This window comes from Aotus nancymaae, unplaced genomic scaffold (genome assembly GCF_030222135.1).
Source record: "Aotus nancymaae isolate 86718 unplaced genomic scaffold, 86718_ANA_hifiasm-v0.15.2.pri h1tg000036l, whole genome shotgun sequence".
Classification (NCBI taxonomy): Eukaryota; Metazoa; Chordata; class Mammalia; order Primates; family Aotidae; genus Aotus; species Aotus nancymaae.
The window spans coordinates 13,622,008-13,645,249 of NW_026988450.1; the positions used below are offsets into that span (position 1 = coordinate 13,622,008).

General features: G+C 38.4%; 1 protein-coding gene across 1 annotated transcript in view; it reads left to right on the plus strand.

Annotated features, from left to right (window-relative positions):
* The window catches only part of NKAIN3 (sodium/potassium transporting ATPase interacting 3), a 621,971-nt gene that overhangs the window by 456,484 nt on the left and 142,245 nt on the right, over positions 1-23,242 (plus strand). The window contains exon 4 of the mRNA XM_064384233.1: positions 9,846-10,043. Within this exon, the coding sequence (XP_064240303.1) occupies positions 9,846-10,043 (198 nt within the window). The remainder of the gene's footprint in view (positions 1-9,845; positions 10,044-23,242) is intronic.

The following is a 23,242-nucleotide window of genomic DNA, read 5'->3' on the forward strand; positions in this document are numbered from 1 at the left end:
TCAGCTGCAGTAGTATAGGAAGGATACAGGCTTGCCCAGGGTCACATGGATAAGTTTCTCAGGTGCTGGGCAGAACCATAGAGCTCCCAAGAGATTATGTCCTTTGTTTTTGCCTACCAGAGTGGGTAGAGAAAGACCTTCAGGTAGGGAACGGGTTAAATGTGTCTGAGCCCAGACTCTCCTTGAGCAAGGCTTGCTGTGGCTGCTGTGGGGGATGTGGGTATGGATTTATGGCCAATGGAGTTATATTCCAAGGAGGATTATGGCTGCCTCTGCTGCATCATACAAGTTGCCAAGGAAGTGGGGGAAAGCCAGCAGTGACAGGCCTCACCCAGCTCCCACATAGCCTGAAAGTCCAGACTCACTCCTACCACCACCATGCCCCCGCAACAGCACCAAGTTTATTTCCAGGCAGCCAGTAGGTAGGGCTTAGAACTTGCCCCAGGCTACCAGCTTCCCCACTGAGAAAGCAAGCAGGGCTATCAAGTTTCATACCTCTCCACTTGCCATGTTGCTGTGTCTGTATTCTGGTCCACTCTCTCCCCCACATTCTGTCCAGGAAACTTCTCATTCGGTCAAAATTGTTACAGAGTTCAGCTGGAAGTTTCCTTCTCCCTGTGGTCTTTCCCTAATTTGACTAAGGAGACAAAGGACCCCAGCAAGACAGTTTCATCTTAAGTGGCTTCCCTAGGGACTGAGAGTTCCCACAGGGCTTTTCCCACTGCTTCCTCTAGCCCTATATTTTCCTTAACTCTCTAAGTTCATCTCAGCTCCAGGTAAGGTCCAATTCTCCCATGATCTGGACCTTCAGTTTCCCCAGTGAGAATGTGTCTTTGAGGGCAGACATCCCTCTTTCACCCATTGAGCACTCACAGTTTTTTGGCCATCTCACAGAGCCTGCAGCATCAATGCGCTTCCACCAAAGAGTCTGTAGATTCTCTTGGCTTTTTGGTATGTTCCTTCTGTAGCCCTTGGAGCAAAAGTTCATGATGTGAGTCTCCACAAACCTATCAGTCCATCTGAGTGTGAGCTGCAAGTTAGGTGTGCCTCCTATCTGCCATTTTTTCCTGCCAACCTCTCAAAATTGCCCTTGTTTGATGAGAGGAATGAGCAGAAGCATTGTCATGCTGGAGAAGGACCCTGGTGAAGCTTTCCTGGATGTCTCTCTGCTAAAACTTTGACTGACTTTCTCATATCACTTTTCTAATAAGCAGATACTATTGTTCTTTGGCTCTCCAGAAAGTCAACAAGCAAAATGCCTTGAGCAGCCTGAAAGACTGTTGCCATGACCTTTGCAGTTGACGACTGGACCACTTCCTCCTCTTGTTAGCCATTGCTTTGATTGTGCTTTGTCTTCAGAATCACACTGGTAAAGCCATGTTTTATCTCCTGTGACAATTAGTCAAAGAAATCCTTCTGGATCTTAATCACACTTGTTGAAAATTTCCAATAAAGCCCTGCTCTTGTCTGTAGCTGATCTGAGTGCAATGGTTTTGGCAGTCATCAAGTGGAAAATATGCTCATCTTTAATTTTTCAGTCAGAATCGTGTTAGCAGAATGAATTGAGGTATCTATGGTGTTGATTAATGTATGTGCTGTTAATCATCAATCCTCTTCAATTAGGGCACAAAGATAATTTTTTTCCTTGCAAATTGATGTGAATGATCTGCTGGTATGTGCTTCATCTTCAACATTGTCTTGTCTCTTCTTAAAATGAGTTATCATTGATAGGCCTTTGGGTTGGTTCCAAGTCTTTGCTATTGTGGATAGTGCTGCAATAAACATATGAGTGCTTGTGTGTTTATAGTACAATGATTTATAATTCCTTGGGTATGTGCCCAGTATGGGATTGCTGGGTGAAATGGTATTTCTGGTTCTAGATCCTTGAAGAATCTCCACACTGTCTTCTACAATGGTTGAACTAATTTACACTGCCACCAACAGTGTGAAAACTTACCTATTTCTCCACATCCTCTCTAGCATCTGTTGTTTCCTGACTTTTTAATGATCAGCATTCTAACTGGTATGAGATGGTATCTTATTGTGGTATTGATTTGCATTTCTCTAATGACCAGTGATGATGAGCTTTTTTTCATATGTTTGTTGTCTGCATAAATGTCTTCTTTTGGTCGGGTACAGTGGATTATGCCTGTAATCCCAGCCCTTGGGAGGCCAAAACAGGAGGATCACCTGAGGTCAGGAGTTCAAGACCAGCCTGGCCAACATGGTGAAACCCCATCTCTACTAAAATACAAAAATTAGCGAGGCATGGTGGCATGACCCTGTAATCCCAGCCACTCGAGAGGCTGAGGCAGGAGAATTGCTTGAACCTGGGAGGCAGATGTTGCAGTGAGGCAAGCTGGTGACACTGCACTCCAGACTGGCAACAGAGCAAAACTCTGTCTCCAAAACACAAAAAAACAAGTCTTCTTTTGAGAAGTGTCTGTTTATATCCTGCACCTACTTTTTGATGGGGTTGTTTGTTTGTTTCTTATAAATTTTTGTAAGTTCCTTGTAAATTCTTGATATTAGCCCTTCAGATGGATAGATTACAAATTATTTTCCCCATTCTGTAGGTTGACTGTTTACTCTGATGCTAGTTTCTTTTGCTGTGCAGAAGCTCTTAAGTTTAATTAGATCCCATTTGCCAATTTCGGCTTTTGAAATGTCCATCAGTGATAGACTGGATAAAGAAAATGTGGCACATATACAACGTGGAATACTATGCAGCAATAAAAAGGATGAGTTCATGCCCTTTGTGGGGACATGGATGAAGCTGGAAACCATCATTCTCAGCAAACTAACACAGGAACAGAAAACCAAACACCTCATGTTCTCACTCATAAGTGGGAGTTGAACAGTGAGAAAACATGCACACAGGGAGGGAAATGGCATACAGCAGGGCCTGTTGGGGGTTGAGGACTTCTCCTTAAAGTCACATTTTCACTTACAGATGGGCTGACTTATGATGGAATAAAAGTGATAAGACAAAGAAAGTAGATAGCTATATAAAAATGAATGCAGTAACTCTTTGAGCTGCAACTAAGGAAAAAAGGCAAAAAATGAAATTGTTAGAAGTTAGGAGTAAATTTCTAGAAATAGAAAGGATTACATTTAAAGAAGACACATGCCAAAAAGGAGATGATTAAAAGAGCAAAGAATAATAAGAGAGAGACTAACTCCTTGACTAATAAGAAATTGTATGGTGGTATACTGTAAATAAGTGAATATTGAATTTTTTTAACCTATGAGCTGATTCTAACACAGCAACTACACTTAATATGAATGAAATATGGGCAGGAATATGCATATACATAGTTAATTAACATTTCAAATAATTCTGGGTGTATTTTTTAATTGAAATATTTGTAGAATATGAGGACAAGTTTAAAATTCACACTAATAAAATAAAAGAGCTCAAACATTTAATGCTTACTTAAATAGATATTAAGGAAAGCCAGATACCATTTCTTTTACATCATAACTCTGTGAATATAAAAGATGTACCTCACACCTGGTTCTCATGTGCTTTTTCTTTTTCTTCTTCTCTACCCTTAAAGCTACCATCTAATGTTCTTACTAACTTGACTCCTAACCTTTATGAAAAAAAGAATACACCAAATCTTCTCCTCTTTGTTTCTGTAAGTCCTTGTAATCCAGTTTTTTATTCCCAGTACTCTCTTGGAATTGCATTTTGTAAGGTTCTCTATTGTCCCACTAATAAGAAAATTTAATTGTCTTTCTAGGAGGCTTTGGGTCTATAACATTACCAACTTCCCTAAAATTCTCTTTTCTATTCTCCTTGAAGTTCTGAACACAGCACTCCAGTATACGCCATTCTGACATATTGACTATTTTGAGTTAAAAAAGGAAAGTGGGGGGGGAGAGGAAGAAAGAGAAAAAAGAATGAGTGAAAGAGAAGAAAGAAAGAGAGATAAGGAAAGAAGGAAAGATGAAAGGAAGGAAGAAAGATGGAGGGAGGGAGGAAGGAAGGAAGGAAGAAGGAAAGAAAGAAAGAGAAAGAAAGAAAAAGAAAGAAAGAAAGAAAGAAAAGAGAGAAAGAAAGAAAGAAAACAGAGAGAGAAAGAAGAGAGAGAAGGAAGAAAGAAAGGAAGGAAAGAAGGAAGGAAGGAAGGAAGGAAGGAAGGAAGGAAGGAAGGAAGGAAGGACACTCCAACCTTCCTAAAACCAGGAGATAAAACTTCCATGTGGAATGTGCTCTCCCCTTCAACTGGAAGAAGGAAGACCTTCCTATCACCAGAGTTGAAGGGTCGAGACCAAAAGAAATCTGCGCCAACAATCTGTATTAAACTAACCCTTATCTTCCTAGCCACTTCTCCATAATCAGCTACCTCAACCCAAGCCCCCTTGCTTTGTCACATTTTCACAATGTGTCACTCCTTTTCCAAGTAAGTATGTAAGTTGTCAACTCTAATTGCATCTTTGGGCTTTTACTTCCTTATGAGAGCTCCATGTCCTGTAAAACTGAAATTAAGTAAATTTGTATGCTTTTTCCCTCCTGTTAATCTGTCTTATGTAGATTTAATTCTCAGGCCCAGCTAAAAACTCCAAGAAGGTAAAGGTAAAATTGTACCTTCCCTACAACCATAACATGGTGTCTCCAGGCTGTCCTCACACCTCTCAAACCCTCCTACTTGGTTTTATTTTCTGGTTTCTGTTTTCTCTTTGCCCTTTTTCTTCTTTATTCTACAAATTATTCCCTGATAATCACATATGTAAGGCAGGAAAAATATTTTTTCCACCCTTCTGAGTTCTTAGCTGGGCCTCTTTTTAACAAAAGGCAGATTAACAAGAAACAAGCAAAAGTTTATTAACATGTATATCTCATATATGTATGGAAGATATCCAGGATAAAATAACTAATTCTTAAAGAGGTGGCTTAGAATTCAGGCTTAAATAACATCTTCAGCTGAAAACAAGTAAGAGTATGGGGCAGGCCAGTTATAGGAAATTTATAATAGATAAAAACTAGTCAGTTAAGTTCATTATGTAGATTTCTCTGATGCCCTCTCCAGGACAACAAAAGTCTAAAGTAATTTCAGGTAGTTAACTTTAGTTTTTACTGGTAGAGAAGGAAGGGACATCATTGTAAATTTATGTCTTGCTTTTAGGTGAATGGGAAAAAGACAGAGAGATTTGTTTATATCTACTTCTTCTCAGTTGTCTTTAACCCAAAAAATCCTTGTGCTGAAGTTGCACATTTTGGGGTGGCATATCTTGCTACCCTTCACATATGCCTGCATAAATACAAATACCGTTGTTTATATCTTTTTAACTTTAAAGGCAAAAGCATAGACACCGGTTGTACCAGTTGTCAACCTTCTTAGCTGTGATATGCTCAAATCATCACACAATAGTCTATTTCCAATAAGTAAAAGAAATGGCATTTGCATTACTAGTATTATTTTTAAGATTACTTTGTTGTCTTATGGTTTAGATTAACCCATTGCATTAGTCTCTTGTCACACTGCTAATGAAGGCATCCCAGAGACAGTGTAATTTGTAAAGGAAAGTGGTTTAATGGACTCACAGTTCAGCATGGCTGGGGAGGCCTCAGGAAACTTACAAACAGGGTGGAAGGGGAAACACGCTCATCCTTTTTCACAGGAGAGAAAAGAAAGAGAATCAAGTAAAGGGGAAAGCCCCTTATAAGACCATTAGATTTCATGAGAACTTGCTCACTATCACTAGAATAGCACGGGGAAAACCAACCCCATGACTCAATTGCCTCCAATAGGTCCTTTCCACCACATGTGGGATTATGGGAACTACAATTCAAGATGAGATTTGGATGGGGGACACAGCCAAACCATATCACCCATATATTTCAAAACTATACTCTTTGATGTGGTAACTAAAAGCTTCAACAATAAAGTGATTTGTGTTTCTTTTTCTTTATAAAATGTTATTTTCTGTGTTATATTTCCTTTGATATGCCTTGTATAGAAAACTAAGTTGTCATGTGCTAAGTTTTTTTAAAAAAATGTTTAAAATGGCGGGTGGATCACGAGGTCAAGAGATCAAGACCATCCTGGTCAACATGGTGAAACCCCGTCTCTACTAAAAATACAAAAAATTAGCTGGGCATGGTGGCGCGTGCCTGTAATCCCAGCTACTCAGGAGGCTGAGGCAGGAAGAATTGCCCTGAGCCCAGGAGGTGGAGGTCACAGTGAGCCAAGATTGCGCCATTGCACTCCAGCCTGAGTAACAAGAGCAAAACTCCGTCTCAAAAAAAAAAAAAAAAAAAAAAAAAAAAAAAAAAAAAAATGTTTAAAATCTAGTACTGAAAGAGACAGAAATCAGACACAAACTTCAGATCAAATTTTACAATGTAGGACTGGAAAGGGTATGATACTTTTCCTCCCCATTGAAAGGGTCCTAGTCCACACTCCTAAAACAAAAGAGAGGTTAACAAGAGAAAAGCATTAGAGATTTATTCAAAGTTTTACCTTGAATACTTTAAGCCTTCAGAAATGAAGACTTAAAGATTCAGGAAAAACTGTCTATTTCTATGTCTTGATTGGAGATCAGACTCCGGCATGTGGCTCATGGTCCTGGTGATGGCCTAGCTATTCAGGAGTGGGAGGCAGGAGAATTGGCTTGAGTCCAGGAGTTCAAGAATGGATTGAGCAATGTTCTTACCACTGCACTCCAGCCTGGGCAAGAGGAGACCCTCAAAAAATAAAAAACAAATGTAACTGGACCAAAAGACCATGACCTGATGGTAAGAGACTGAATATGGAAACCCAACAAGGCCTGTCTTCTCAGACTCTTCTTGGCTTCTCTGTGTGACATTTCTTTTTCCTGGGTATAGGGTAAGATCTTTCCAGAGTAACAGTCTTATGATCTACTTTTAAGACAAGGTAGGTCAGATAATTTCTTTATTCCTAGCTCTTACACAGAAAGTCAGGTGATAGAGTAATATTTCTAGGTTTTATGGCTGGCTGTGGGGGAGAATGGTTCTAGTTCTATGATCTCTCTTAAAGAAGAGGAATTCTAGTTTCTATAGCCTGTCTTAGGGAGAAAGAAAAGCAGGAGAAAGAAGGGCAGAAGAAGGTCACAACGAGATTTTGCTTCTGAGGCTCTTCCATTGTCCTTCAGGTTCAAAGTAGTCAGCATGCCAAATCATCATATTTTGGAGTGTCATTTTCTAAGCCCCCAAACAAAAGCTTAAGAAGTTAGTTGACGTATAATTTGACGTTATTGATATTCTCATTCAAATTTAATACAGTCACTGCAAGGAATAGTACCGTTTATAAATATGTTATAGTTCCAACAAATTTAGTGAGACCTATGCTGAAAGGTTTTATGAGTGTAACAAATATGTATGATTAGTTCATAAATCAACTCTTGTTTTATTTGTATAATATAAATTTTAGTTAAAGTCATACTGAAGGGAACTTACAGTCTGCAATAGGAAAGGTCACTGGGTAAGAATGCTTAAGCAATAGAAGTCACTATGAATTTCGAGATCATGCTAGTTCATCCTGAACCTAGTGAATTCTATTAAGATGAGAAATAATACATAGTTCCTCTGTAGTGAGTAAATCTAACTGCAAGAAATTAAATCTGATGACCAGAAAAGGGATCAATCAGTGTGCATCTCCGAAGTTTGCATGCAGGTAAATTGCCTTTCATTAAACTCAGTTCAGTAGTTGAAGCAATTATTTTTGTATAATATTTTCCCTTCAGAGAATAACTGCAAATGGTGCAGGTAGCAAACCAACAACCAAAAAAATGACCTAAATGTTTTATTATCAATAAAGTGCTATAACTGTGAAGGTAAGTGAATGGCAAACCAACAACCAAAAGGAAAAAGGTGTAGCATGTTTTATTATTGATATAATTTGAGGCGTACTTATAATGGTACTTTGAATTCCTTGAACTGAGGAAAATTTAAAACTGTATAGCAACCCTGCCTACTGATATGCACTGGGAATCTTAATACCCTTGTGATTCACTTACCATGTACAGCAGTGTAAAAGGAGGGTTTCCCCACTGTCCTTTTCAGAGAGCTCCAACCTGGTTACTTTCAGTGCCACCCATGTGTAAGTTCAAGGCTTTCCATTTCTCACTAGCTTCCTCTAAGTTTTCAGAGTTCCAACCTCAATTTCAGGCATTTAGGAGTATCCTTGGCCACTGAAGTGGAGACTGTCCTCAAAGTAACCTTGGAATGCAAATGTGCCTCAGTTATGCTGCATAGCCTGCGGGCACCCTCTGGACCTCTCAGCAAAGGTCACATATGAATCATGCTCCAACATGGTCCCCTGACACTAAGACAGAGCTCACTCTTAAAGGGAGTGGAGGCTGGGAAATCAACAAAAGCTGACTCTGCTCCTGCGTCCTCAGCTGCCCTGGAGAGCAGCATCCTGGCCCAGGGACTGCTTTGGCCTCTCTCCATCACTCCTTCTTCTTCTTCCTGAACCACATGGGTGGTTGCAGTCTTTGATTTATTCAGAAGTCAAAGCCCTGGTTCCTAATCTGTTCTTTTCAATCTATTGTTTATGACCAAAACATTATTATTTTAGTTCTTCATATGTTAACACCCCAGAAATACTAAAGGGCATCTCTTAAGGATCAAAAGCCAGACTATTTTTTTCCATGAAGAGCTCTGAAAGTATATTTTAAAACATAAAAGTTAAGGTTTGTCTTCTTTGTTCTTGTGATTGACTGTGGTGCAATTTTCTTGAAACAACTGAAGAGGAAGGACCTGGCTTTCTTGAGGGTATAAGGAATGATCAGGACTTCAGAGGTGGAAGACAACAAGTAAGATAGGATACCACATCATAGCTGAAAGTAAAGACTGCACAGGATTACATCTCAGCTCTACCACTAATAGCTGTGCTACCGTGGACAAATTAAGTTACCTCGCTGTGACTTACTTTCCTCACCTGTATTAGTTTTTCCTGACTGTTTCAACAAATCACCACAAAACTGATGGCTTAAACCACAGAAATTTATTCTCTCACACTTCTGAAGGCCAGAAGTCTGAAATCAGCTTCACTGAGCTGAATTCAAGGTCTTGGCATGGCCATGCTGTCTCTGAAGCTTTAGAGGAGAATTCTTCCTTGCTTCTTCCCACTGTCCATGGCTGGCAGCAATCCTTGGCTGCCACATCCCAGTCTCTGCTTCTATGGTCACATTGGCGTTGCCTCCTCTTCCTTGTGTCTAATTTCTCTCTGACTCTCTAAGAATATTTCATTTAAGGTACGGTCAGATAATTCATTATAATCTCCCCATCTCATGACCCTTAATTCAATCATATCTGCACAGTCCTTTTATTGCCCTGTAAGGTAAAATTCACAAGTTCCAGGGAATAGAAGCTAAGTATCATTGGTGGAGAAAATTATTCGGCCTGCTATAAATTAGGTTGATAATAAAAATACTTGCATGAACATTCAAGAATATAATATGTGAAATTCACTTAGAACAACAGCTACCATGCCATAAAGCATTCAACAATATATTGCCCATGATAGTGATATTCACGATGATGTAGCAACAAGAAAATGCAGCCAAAAACTTTCCAGGTAGGAATTATTTTTAAATAAAAGTATATGGAAGATCTCATCTCTGGATTTTGTTTAATGTGTGTTACCCTTAAAATGTTAATATTAATCGAAGGATTGTATCTCCACCTTGAATAATCACAACCCAATAGTTTAGGCATATAATACATGCAGCCACTTATGGCTTTGTCTTTTCACGTGAAATTGAAATCATTGTAGCAATTTCATCCACCCTGAATTCTTCCTAAGGTCAAAGTCAAAGATGTGATGTAATACAATTGTCTCGTTTTGCTCTTTTGTTTCCTTCCCACCTAGGACACGGATCTAATGACATTCAATATCTCTGTCCATCGGTCATGGTGGAGAGAACATGGGCCTGGCTGTGTCAGAAGAGTGCTGCCTCCCTCAGCCCATGGCATGATGGACGATTACACGTACGTCTCTGTCACAGGCTGCATCGTTGACTTCCAGTACCTGGAGGTCATCCACAGTGCCGTCCAAATACTACTCTCTGTAAGTGTCAATTTTGTGTCATTTTCTGATCAGAACTCTTCTTTATTGGCGTTTTTTTCTCCACATCTCCCTGGTAGACAGTGCCACAGATAAACACACAGAGAACATCTTTTCAACAACAGAAATAGCAGCAATTTTGGTACCACTAGTACACCTGATGGCAGGTTACACCTTTTTTCTCTTGGTAACTAGACATTTTGTTTTTAGAAGCATTTCTTTTTCTTTCTTTTTTTTTAATTTATTTATTTTACTTTAGGTGCATACTATACCTGGCATTTCTCCCCATGTTATCCCTCCCCACCCTTCCCTCCCTCCCCAATCCCCGCTGTCTCTCCCATACCCCTGCCAACTGCCCCCAGTGTGTGATGCTCCTCTCTCTGAGTCCACATATTCTTTGTTCAACACCCACCTATGTGTGAGAACATACGGTGTTTGGCTTTCTGTTCTTGTGTCAGTTTGCTAAGAATGATGGTTTCTAGATTCATCCAAGTCCCTACAAAGGACATGAACTCATCATTTTTTATGGCTGCGTAGTATTCCATGGTGTATATGTACCACATTTTCTTTGTCCAGTCTATCATTGGTGGGCATTTGGGTTGGTTCCAGGTCTTTGCTATTGTACACAGGGCTGCAATGAACATACGTGTGCATGTGTCTTTATAGTAGAACGATTTATAGTTCTTTGGGTATATACCCAGTAATGAGATTGCTGGGTCAAATGGAATTTCTATTTCTAGATCCTTGAGAAATAGCCACACTGTCTTCCACAATGGTTTAACTAATTTACACTCCCACCAACTCTGTAAGAGCGTTCCTATTTCTCCACATCCTCTCCAGCATCTGTCGTCTCCAGATTTTTTAATGATGATTGCTATTCTAACTGGCATGAGATGATATCTCAGTGTGGTTTTGATTTGCATTTCTCTAATGACCAATGATGATGAGCATTTTTTCATATGTTTGTTGGCCTCATATATGTCTTCTTTTGAAAAGTGTCTGTTCATATCCTTTGCCCACTTTTGAATGGGTTTTTTTTTTTTCTTGTAAATTTGTTTTAGTTCTTTGTAGATTCTGGATATCAGCCCTTTGTCAGATGGGTAGATTGCAAAAATTTTTTCCCGTTCTGTTGTTTGCTGATTTGCTCTAATGATAGTTTCTTTTGCTGTACAGAAGCTCTGGAGTTTAATTAGATCTCATTTGTCTATCTTGGCTTTTATTGCCATTGCTTTTGGTATTTTAGTCATGAGGTCCTTGCCTATGCCTATATCTTTTAGAAGCATTTCTAACTTGAGATACAATTCACACCATTCAATGAAATTGTATCACAATCCACCAGAAGTGGTCCCTTTTCTCTTAGCTACCTCAGGCTCTTCTGCTAATGCCTTCTCCTACTAATGCACCTCAATTTCAGAAAAAGAAGGATGAGAGCCAATGGCTTATTCTGTCTAATAAACCTTACATTTCAAATATTTGTTTCTTAAAAAATGAATCCCACCAGAGACTCTTTGCATTTTAGTGCCTAAAATCTGGCATTAGAATACAATTCCATATACAGAAACAAGAAGGAAATTATGTGATTAGTCCACAGAAGGTTTGTGTGCCAGGAATTCCTTAAAAGAAATTTCCTTCCACCAGGCTGCCCCACTCACAGTTTGATCACAATGAGGAGTGGAATTAATTTAAGGATGTATAATGTCATCAAGAATGTTCCTTTGAGACCCAAAAAGGACTTACCATGTAGTTTGAGTCAATATTCAGTAAAGACATTCTCAAGCTGCTCTTTACATAAACCAACCATCTCAGTTCTGTTCACTGGTTAGCTTAGTAGGAATAAGAGACACACACTCCATAGTAAATAAATAGACAACAGAAATCTGAGTGGTATGTCAATGAAGAAGGTAGCTTGGAATTAATTCTAGAAAAATCTTTGAGAAATCTTTGCTATCACTTACTGTATTGATTATCTACTGCTATGTAACAAACCACTCCAAAATACAATTACATAAAACAATATTAATTTATTACTTAGAGTTCTGTGCATTAGGAATTTGGGCACATCTTGGCCAGATAGTTCTTCTGCTTTATGTGGTATTAGATAAGGTCCTCAAAACTCCACACAGTATTGGCTAGGGTCACTGATGTGAGCCTGTCAATCTGCAGCTCTGCTAGGACTAGAATGTCCAAAGAGGCCTCACTCACATTTCTGGTGCTGACTGTTGGCCCCATTCTCCTGCACATGCACATGGCTTCTCTTTCTGCAAAAAAAATATAGACAGTTTCTCAAGCAACAAGGTAGCTGGATAATAAAAGGAGAAGCCACCACGAGACCATTTATCAAGCTTCTACTTGAGTAACGCTTGCTATTGTTTCATTGGCTACAGCAAATCTATGACCCAGCCTGTAGTCATTGTGAGACGGGGCTATCACAAGGTGAGAAGACAAGGAGGCATGGCTTTTTTAGGGCCACCAATGTAGTGGTCTTACCTCATTTACTCAATCTACTAGTTACTGTTCTTTAATTTGCATGTCTCAAGTTTTAAAAAAATGTTTTAGAGCATGTTTGAAGTACAATCTTCTAGAAAGAATAAAGATCTGAATAAAACAAAAATCAAAGATCTTTTAGGGTTCTTGTTCAAAGACAGACAAATTTGACTCTGAACTCAAAAAACAGGGATTGCACCTTGATGGCAAGGAATTTCCTTTCAGACATGTAATAAAAAATCTCATCATTCTAGGTTTCTACAATTATATTTACAGGTATAAATATAATATATAGTCACTCATCAATATATGCTTACCAGTCTTTCCTTATTCTCTGATCTTTAATGTAGCCATTACATATAAAATTGTGGCAAAATATATATGTTTAAATTTTTGTTGTGAAACAATGTGGAGGCAAATTTTCTTTTAAAAAATGTGTAGGCTGTTTTAAGTTATAAAATAACTCTATTACTCTATGCTAGACACTAACAGTTTTTATTAATTATCTTAAATAATGAAAATATTTTTCTAAAATCTTTCATATGTGAACAGATTACTCTCCTTTAAAAAAAATTATAGCAAATTTCTAAACCATTTTGTGTAGTGATGGCATGGCCAGTCCTTTATAATACAGCAGAACACTGTGGAATCCAATAGCCATTTCCCCATAGTAACTCCAGTTCGAATGAACAGCAACTATTTATTTGATAAGGAGCTGGACTGTCACATAAAAACATTCCCTAAAGGGCATTCTGAATAAATTGTATGTGTTGCCACCTAAAAGTACTTGTCACTTATAAATGAATTTATCCATGTGTTATTTTAGCAAACATTCAAAGCTACCACCCTGCACACATAGCTCTATACTGTTTAGCCTTTGAGAAATAAAAGATTAGTGGCTTCTCCCTTACTTTTCTTGTGTAATACACCTGCAAGACAAGATTTTTAATATTTTAGGCTTTCGTATTAAAATATATCATGAAATTGTTTCACAACTATCCAATTATGTGTTAGTGGTGTCATTGATTTTTGTATGGATTTCTTGTATTTGTCACTTATTTTATGTGGTTACATTTACAATTATTATAATTTTTGTTTTGTTTTGTGTTTTGAGACAAAGTTTCGTTCTTGTTGCCCAGGCTGGAGTGCAATGGCATGGTTTCGGCTCATTGCAACCTCTGCCTCCCGAGTTCAAGTGATTCCCCTGCCTCAGCCTCCTGAGTGGCTGGGACTACAGGCGCACGCCACCATGTCCAGCTGATTTTTTTGTATTTTTAGTAGAGGAGGGGTTACACCATTTGGCCAGGCTGGTCTCAAACTCCTGACCCCGGCCTCCCAAAGTGCTGAGATTACAGGTGTGAGCCACCGCGCCCGGCCAGAACTGTGCTTTTAAAACATTTGATTTAGGAGAATCCTTCTTGTTGGCCAATATGTGCTGAAATGCTTACTTTATTACTCAAAATCAGGGGTGATGGTCACAATATTTAACATCTGAAGGGGTGTGGTCAACCAAGTAAACTGAGGGGCAGCTTGGAGAAGGGGGGCAGGGGCTCGGTATCTCTGCTGGAGGGAGTTACCCCTTTAATTACTGGACACATAGAAATGTCTAGTATAACCTAACAGAGGCGCCGAGGGATGTGGCCAGGAAGGTGATTTCAGGGAGCCGCTCTCCACCAAATGAGAGGGAAGTATTTGAGTGCTTTGCCCACAGACATAGCTTCTCTGTGAGTGTGGCCTGAGCAAGGGCCCCATGTAAGTGGAACTTGGAACTGGAAAAGTCACCTCTGTCATAAGCATTCCACAGACTGTGTATATGCTTGAGGGAACGAATACAATAACTGAACTCAGAAAGGCGACGAAGGTCAGGGTTCTCCTATGAGGCTGTCGCTCCAGGCTCAGGGAGCATCCCTGCTCCCAACCGCCTGTGCCCGGGTGCAGAGGCCCCCAGCTCTCGCCAGCCCCCCGTCCCTGCGCCACGCCAGGGCGGGGGACGCCACCTGCTTCCTCCCCTCCCCAGGTGCTCAGGCTGAGGAGAGGGAAAGGGTTAGGCCCAGAAAAGGTTCTTGTTGCCCTAAAGTCACCAAATCCTAAAGCAGAGTTCCTGTGAATTGTCAGCAACACCAAGTTGAAGATCCGCGGGGAATCCATAGAAAGGTTGTGGACGGTACTGGAGGGAGTAGCAAAATGCAATCCACGTTGGAGGGGAGAAGTCAAAGACAAGCAGAATCCGGCGGAGGGATGATGAGTGCCCCGCTCAGTGCCCACTGCCCTGTCTCTGCTCATATGCTCATCACTTCTCACCTGAAGCTGGCCAGTAACCTCCTAAATAATCTTCTCTACTGAGTTTTGCCCTACACGTCATGCATGCCTCCTCCCTGTACGATGACCACAAAGCGCAAATCTAATCAGTCATGTTCCTTCTGCTCACCCTTCAGTGATACTCGTCACGTTCAGGGTAAAATCGGAATTCCCTACTGTGCAAGGGAGATCCTCACAACCTGCGCCGGCCTGACTCCCACCCTCCCCTCCTGGCATCGTGCAAAAGAACCCTTCCCCGCGTCTTCCTCAGGCAGCGGCCTGCATGGAATGGTTTCTCCCTCAAGTGCCTTCTCCCTCCTACCCCAGCTGGGCTCCTCATCCACCTGGCCCTTAGCAGACTTCTTTCCCAAAAACACCTCAGGATATGGTCATTTAGTTTTTTTAAATAGTTAATACATTTACTTTGTTTGAAAACATAAAAATGTACAAAAAAACCTCTGCCCGACGTTTGGGTCCCATATGCCTGGTTCTCCCATCTCTACTTTCCCACAGGCATCCTGTTTTACTCTTTTTTGTGTGCGCCTATGAGTCCAAAGTGCCTTTATGCAAACGTAAGAAAATGCGACTATATATTCTTATCCGCTCCCCACACAAGCTAGCATATGATATGCACTCTTCTGAGTCTTTCCTTTTATTATTATTTATTTTGTAGCTATTTCCATATCAGCACTCAATGTATCATTGTTTCTTTAATGCTCTCCTATTACATATATTGATGGACATTTGGACTGTTAACTCTACAAATATGAAAATAACTTCAGATGTATATATAACCTATGTATATATGTGTATATATAATATAGCTAGTATAATATATAGATAGTATGTGTTACATATTATAATCATATGTCATACAACTATTATACACAGTGTTATACTAAAAACCTGTGTGTGTGTGTGTGTGTGTGGTGTGTGTGTGTGGTGTGTGTGTGTGGTGTGTGTGTGGTGTGTGTGGTGTGTGTGGTGTGTGTGTGGGGTGTGTGTGGGGTGTGTGTGGGGGGTGTGTGGGGGGTGTGTGTGTGTGGTGTGTGGTGTGTGTGTGGTGTGTGCGGTGTGTGTGTGTGGTGTGTGTGTGGTGTGTGTGGTGTGTGTGTGTGGTGTGTGTGTGGTGTGTGTGTGCGGTGTGTGTGGGGGTGTGTGTGTGGTGTGTGTGTGTGGTGTGTGTGTGTGGTGTGTGTGGTGTGTGTGTGTCTTACTGAGAGCATTTCCTGGTCCTCACTCACTCAGGCTGTGCTAGCTGCCCTGACACCTGAGTGCACTATAATCATCGAGTCTCTGTTCTATCTACTGGAAGGAAAGCTCTTTGCAGGATAGAATCGTGTTCTTTTTTCACTTATTCATGTCTGTGGTTTCAGTAGGTAGCACAATGATAGCACATAAATATTTCTTGAATGAATAAATGATCAACAAACAAGAGACTGCAAAGTCTGAAATGGGTGAACACAAAAGGAGTCTACTGAGAAAAACCAGCAGGGGTGAATGCATGGAGAAGATGTAGGAGCCAGAATGAAGATGCGCTTCATCTGGGAAGTTAAGGAAATGTCAGTAAAATGTTCTGTGCAGTGCATAGCACAGAAGCACACAATAAATATTAGTTTTGTATTGCTATTACTAATGTTATTATTACATTGCTCTGTGCTTGTCCTTATCCTAATTAGACTGGTCCTTCTTTTGAAGGCCGAAGTGTTCCATTCTGGTAGCACTCCATCTACTGAATTCTCACACCTGACACCCGTTCCCTGCATGAGTACATAATTCCTGGGATCTTCATAGGACACAGCAATCATATATCCCTATTAGGAGAGCTGAACTTTTACTTAATATGTATGTATTTTCCTCAATCTGATTTCCCAGAATTCTTTTCTATCTATGCCCCACAAGAGTATTTGGTGGACTGAATATATTCTCATATTTTTGTGAAAAAAAAATCTCAGAATTATTACAATGGAATAAAGTGGAACAAAGATTTCAGTAGGCTGTCAGCAGCTAGTAGTATGCTCCTAAAAGCTACACTTTAACTTCTTATTTATCCCATATCCCTATTACCTAGAGCTGTACTGAACTCACAGCAGCCACTCTTTCATAGTTACTGAGTAAATTGCTGTATATATTTTCTGAATTTTAGATATACAACCCCAAAGTATGTAATTTTTTAAATTGGAAATAATTTAATGAGGCTATGTCTTGATTTTATTTTATACCATTTGATAAAAACCATCCAGAAAACATACTGTCAAATTATTTCTGATGCAGACGCTGTTTGTTTAGATTGGTGAGGATTCCTAGCTACAGGAAAAGGGATAGTCAATCTGCTCCAAGGTTGCAACTTTTTGAGTTTGTTCTTCCACATGTTCTTTATTTCGAGAGTTATTTTAACAAGTTTAGACTGCATTAGTCACTTTGCTTCCAGTAAGGGGGGTTTCAAAACAATTTCTGGTGAAAATTAAAAACTATGTCTAGTTAAATTTTGAGCACTATAGTTTAGGTATTTTTAAATCAACATTCTTACTCTGGGACTTTAATACTACAGATTTAAAGAGAAAATACACACACACACGCACACACACACACACACAAGTATAGCAGTTCCTTTTTCTGCTAGAGAATATGAATAAAATATTTCTGCTTGAAAGAATCTCTATTACCAATTAATGTCATTCTACAGTGCTGTATTTTACTCATTTAGCACCCGAACATCTGAAACATGAAAGCTTACAAAACTGAAATTAAAAAGCAACTTTAATATTTGTATCACATGTGGCAAGGAAAGGGTCATTATTCATAATACACGATGAGTTCATTTACATTAGTACTAAAACAATCAAAATTTAGCAATTAATTCAATGAACAATATGAACAAATGTGTTCACACAAGGGAAAACCATCCAAATTATAAACAATGTGGTATAAAATATAATTATTGATAGTAACGTGATGCATGTGAGTTAACTTTGAAAAATTGCTTTCACTAATTTAGCAATTTTTAAAGATAATATTACATAGAATTGTAATTCACTTATTGGTAGAGGCAGTCTTTGTCTCAAAGACTATTAAAATGCCCATATCTTTTGGTCCTGTAACCCCGCTCAATGGACTTTCTTAGAAAATAGTTCAACAGAAAGAAACAGCTACCTCCATTATGTTCATTTCAATGTTATTTATAACAGCAAATCTGGATATGTATAAATATATGCAATTAAAGACATGGCATAACAATTTATAGTACACAAACTTGATGAATAGAAAGCAATAACTATGCAAACTTTTAAGACCATATATAAAACATGAAAAGGCTTTTTACCATTCAAGTAGGTAATCCAGGAAGAAAGTTTAGATACAAAAAGATGCAGAATGCCTTCCCAAAAAAATGTTTTTACACATTGTATGATATTTTAAATAACACAGTTTAATTATCATATTTTTAGATTTGATTTGTACAGAACAGGAGAAGAGCTATTATAGTCGCTTTTCTTAAATTATCAACCAATCCTAAATCTCATAATATTTATTTGATCATTTAGAGGCACTCATAAATCTTAGTTACTACAAAATATTTCATTTCAGTGGACTGTCCAGTTCTAGGGTTAATAAGTCAATAATAACAATATGCAATTTAAGGCCCTTTTTAATTTTCAGTGTTATTTACTGGCAAACATGGATTTATATGCTCATGTTGATTAGTAGACACATACACACACACACACACACACACACACAATGGAGCTTTTATAACTAGAGAAAAATCCTAATCTCTAAACTTGGAAAAGATTTTTAAAACTCACCTTATTGATTTCTCTTTGCAGCTAATTTTACACATATATGGTCTTGAATCCTCATTGTCAATATATTCTCCCTCATATCTAATAGGTGAAAGATCTCATTCTTTAACATCTTTGGAGGTTGTCACTGTGGTTGGAGCTAGGGTCCTGTGAGAATTGGTTTTCCATCATCCCTACGTCTTTTGCATTATATCTCTGTTCACATCAACATTCATCACTGTTCTCTGCCCTTCATATCAGACACATTCAGCTTAAAGATAAATTAAAACTCAACAGAGAAGGGAAAAAAGTAACATTAGACCACAAGGTATTCTGTTGAATCTCTGTTCCCCAAAGGTTACATAGCTACCTATTCATCTGTTTATGGAGTAAATTGCACAATGACAGAGCACACAATACTATTGCTGCTTCAGTAACATGCTCACAGAGTGTAAGATTATAAGTCAAAAGATAAGTGAAACCGAAATTTTGAAATACGTCCCAATTACTAATTGTACCTCTCCAAAAGTGTAAATATAGTTAAAAGTATTTTTTAATTTTTGTGTTAATATATGCATTTATTTATTCAGTATGCTCTTGGAGCTGCTCTCTGTGCTTTTCACATAATTCTCGCATAATTCTCAAAATCACCCATGAGGGTGGTGTTAGTGTAGTCATTTTACAGGTGTGAAAACTGAGATATATGGAGAAGTTAAAAAATGTGCCCAAGATCCCACAGCATGTGAGTGAAGGTGGACCTCAAACCCAGGCAGACAATTTCTCATCGTGTGAGAAAAGAGAACTTCTCCTTACAGCACCTTGCAGAGTTCTGGGGTAAACTTTGTCAGCCCTGTAAACCGATGAAAAGCTCCTGTTGGACTGATGGGATTTAATTGCAGCTCCACTATTAGAAGGTAAAAATGAAGGTACAATTATGTCGACTAGTTAAAAGATTGGCAAATAGTTAAAAATGTTTCCTTTCACCCTTGAAAACATCTCTCAACAGAAGAGCCTTTCTGGTTGTTGTTTTTAATGGATTATTTCAACATTTGTCAAATGATAAATATAATAGACTCTTTTTTTCTTCCTCTTCTTTGCTTGCTAGGACTTTCCAGGGGCTGGTTAGAGGAAATAAATTATGACCAACCTCTCCTGTCCCAAACACCTCCCAGAACTACCCTTTTCCCAGAAAAATATATTTTTATATAAAATGGATAGCTTCTGCCCATACCAAATTTTGAGCTGCTTCTATGAACTAGATGGAACTATTAAAGATTTAGATTGAGTTGTTACCCAAACAACATCTCTGGTCTCTGTATTCTGCTCCATCCTCAGAAAACTAAAGCAGCAGTTTATCTAAAGTTACACTCACCCAAAGAATCATTTATTGAATCATCACAATATTGAGAGGGGTTTATGGTTGTGTGAGAAGAATTTCCATGCCAAAAACATTCAGAGGGTTTTGGCACAAACATTTGTATTCAGAAGCCAGGGTACACCTGGTTAGTCAAATTATTTGGGCTTGGAATTGTCCATTTAGTGAGCTGTGATTTTAAGTCATTTCTTTCTCTGTATTCATATCTATGCAGTATACTCTCTTGGTGAAATGTGCATACATTATTTTCAGACTTATGGAAATATAATTAACATACCATGCAATTCATTATTTTAAAGTGTAAATTTAATAGTTTTCAGTCTATTCACAGATATGTGCAATCATCACCATGGTCAATTTTAAGGCATAGTCATCATCTTGGAAAGAAAGCACCACCCCTCAACTCCCACAACCTATGCCTTCTTCCTCCCCAGCTCTAAGCAACTACTAATCTAATTTCTGTCTCTATAGACTTACCTGAGCTGGATAGGTCATATAAAGGAAACCACATAATGTGGTCTTTTGAGTTTGACTTCTTTCACTTAGCACATATTTTTAAGGTTCACTCACATAGCATGTATCAGAACTTCCTTTTTTATGGCTGAATAATATTCTATCATATGTTTACTTTTAATATCTGTGCCTGTCACAGACATATGTACAATATTTAGCAGAATTATCAGAACTGAAGTTTAAATTTAGATAGCCTTCACCTTGCCACTGATAAATTCTAAGAGGAATTTAGGCAATTCACTGTATATTTGATCTACATAATGTCAGATGTCCATCTTCTGGAAACATCTGGGTTACAGATAGCAACTGACAGCTTTTACACATATATCTGGTCTTATATAAATCCAGTATTATGGTTATCTATCATTTGTCCACAGCATCTGTGGCTTTTAACAATTGAAAGCATATGAACATTTAGAGCTTATATTCCTTTTATACCATAACATTCTTCATAACAGTATGCATATGATTAGTTCTTTTTTCTGTATGTCAGTCAGTTACCCCAGTCACAAATTCCATGCCATCGCTGAACAACAGAACTCAGTCTCTTGAGCCCTCATGCTCGTGATTACCCCAGACAGACATGTTCGTGGGTCTTCGTAAATTATTACTGCCATACTAGTTTCAAATAATCTCCTACACATTGATTATTAAAGGCACATGTGCATTATGACATTTGGTAGACTTAAATATTGTTTCATCACAGAAATGAAAAACTTAATTAGAAATCATATCTAACACAAAAGCCATTAATATAGAAAATCTGAGATCTTTTTAATAATTAAGACAAACATTGTGACTGAGGGCTTATGGAAATATTAAAGGCAAGAAAGCTCATTTTATTGGTGCTTTACTTAGGATAATTCAATGTTATTCAGATGTTGGCAGATTTTTAACCGTTAGCCTTAGGTTCGAGTAACTATTAGGTTGACAAAAGTAGCTTTTTATAATAACAAGAGTTCATTCAAATACATTTCCATCTTCCTTGAAATTACCAAATTTTGCATAGATTTCATCAAGAAAATTTTATATCACTTTTTATATTTTTTCTAAATGAAAACAGGCAGTTTCATTCATTCAGAGAAACATACTCAGAAGCCCCTACTCTGTAAGAGCACTGTGCCAAGAGCTTGGGGATGCAAGGATGGAGATCAACTGAAAAAGGTTGAACTGACATGGTCCTACCTGCTGTACCTTCCAGTCTACTAAGGAGGATGAGGCCGGCAATCAAAGTGCCAAAACTTGGGATAGAAAATAGAGTTCTAAACTTTATTTCTCAGTGCCATGAGAATTCATAGAAGGAAGTAGTGTCCAGGAAAGTTGTGATATTTAACGTCTACCTAAGAGGTTTACTTTTGGATGGGAAGAAAGGAAAAGGAATTCTATACAGAAGAAACAGCATTAGCAAAGAAATAAAAATGAGAAATCAGGGGAATAAGGAGTGCAGTGCACTTCGGCTTAAGCAAAGTAAGTAGTGCACAGAAGTAGTGGCCTAAAGCTGGAAAGAAAGGTTGAGGATAATCATGAAGGGGCTTGAATGTCAAGTTAAGGCTTTGGGCCTTTGCAGTAAGTCAAATAAAGAGCTATGTTTTAGCTTGTAAACACGTAAGTGACATATACAGAATCCTGAAGGAAGGAGGCTATTCTGAATGGCATGTGCAGGGTGGATCAGATAGGCAGAAACAAGAGTATCCTGGAAATGCCTGTCCCAGAAATTGAACCTCAAGAAGGGCTTCACAGTGACATGAGTTTGACTAGCATCATGTTATATCACTTCTTGAAGATTCACTATGTGAATTAGCATATTAAAATTCCTGAGAAATCCTGCTGTTAACAACAAAAAAAAAAAGCTCAAGGAAAACAAAGAGTGAGAGACTCTGCCAGATTAAAGGAAACCAAGGAAACATGACAACTAATAAAATTTGCAATCAAAGAACAAAAAACAGACATCAATGAGATAACTGTTGAAAGTTGTATAAGGTCTGTGGATTAGGTAACAGTATTGTGCCAATGTGAATTTCCTGTTTTTTATAATTATACTGTGGCTGTATAAGATGCCAACATTTGAAGAATGTGGGTGAAAGATATACAAAAATTTGTTGTGTTATTTTTTCAAATTTTTGGTACATCTGAAATTACTTCAAAATTAAACTTTAAAAATATTTTTATAATTAAAAGCGTAACTGCATTTCCAAACAATCATCTAAAAGAAACATTTTTGGAAATACTGGAAAAGTTTAAAGAAAAGTTATGAGGTATCAATGGGAATATAAATCAAAGAATAGATCCAAAAACATTACTGAGACTTGTCCCCTGATGGCAAGAGGAGTGAAGGACACACGATGTTCAGCCTGCACTCCCATGAAAGGCAGGGGAATCTACATCCACAGAGCAGCTAGGCAAAAGAGCTGGGTTGACAGAGTGGACACATGATGAATCTTGACATTCTTCTTGCTCTTAACATATTTTAGGTACATATATATTTTTTAAACCTAGTTACCTACTTGAGATAATGAAATCCCCTCTCTTGCTCTTTCAGTCAGAATAGTCCTCATTGCAATGACTGACTGGGAAAGGGAAATTAGAGACAAAATTATCCAAAAGAATTCACAAGAATCCCAATATGAATTATTGAGAACATGGTTTATTTCATATCTCCACATTATTCAGAAGTAACAGTAAACTTGGGATTCTTCACTTAGTATATGGGCCCTGGAAATTCTCAAATCGCAAATGGTTCCTCAAACCCTAAT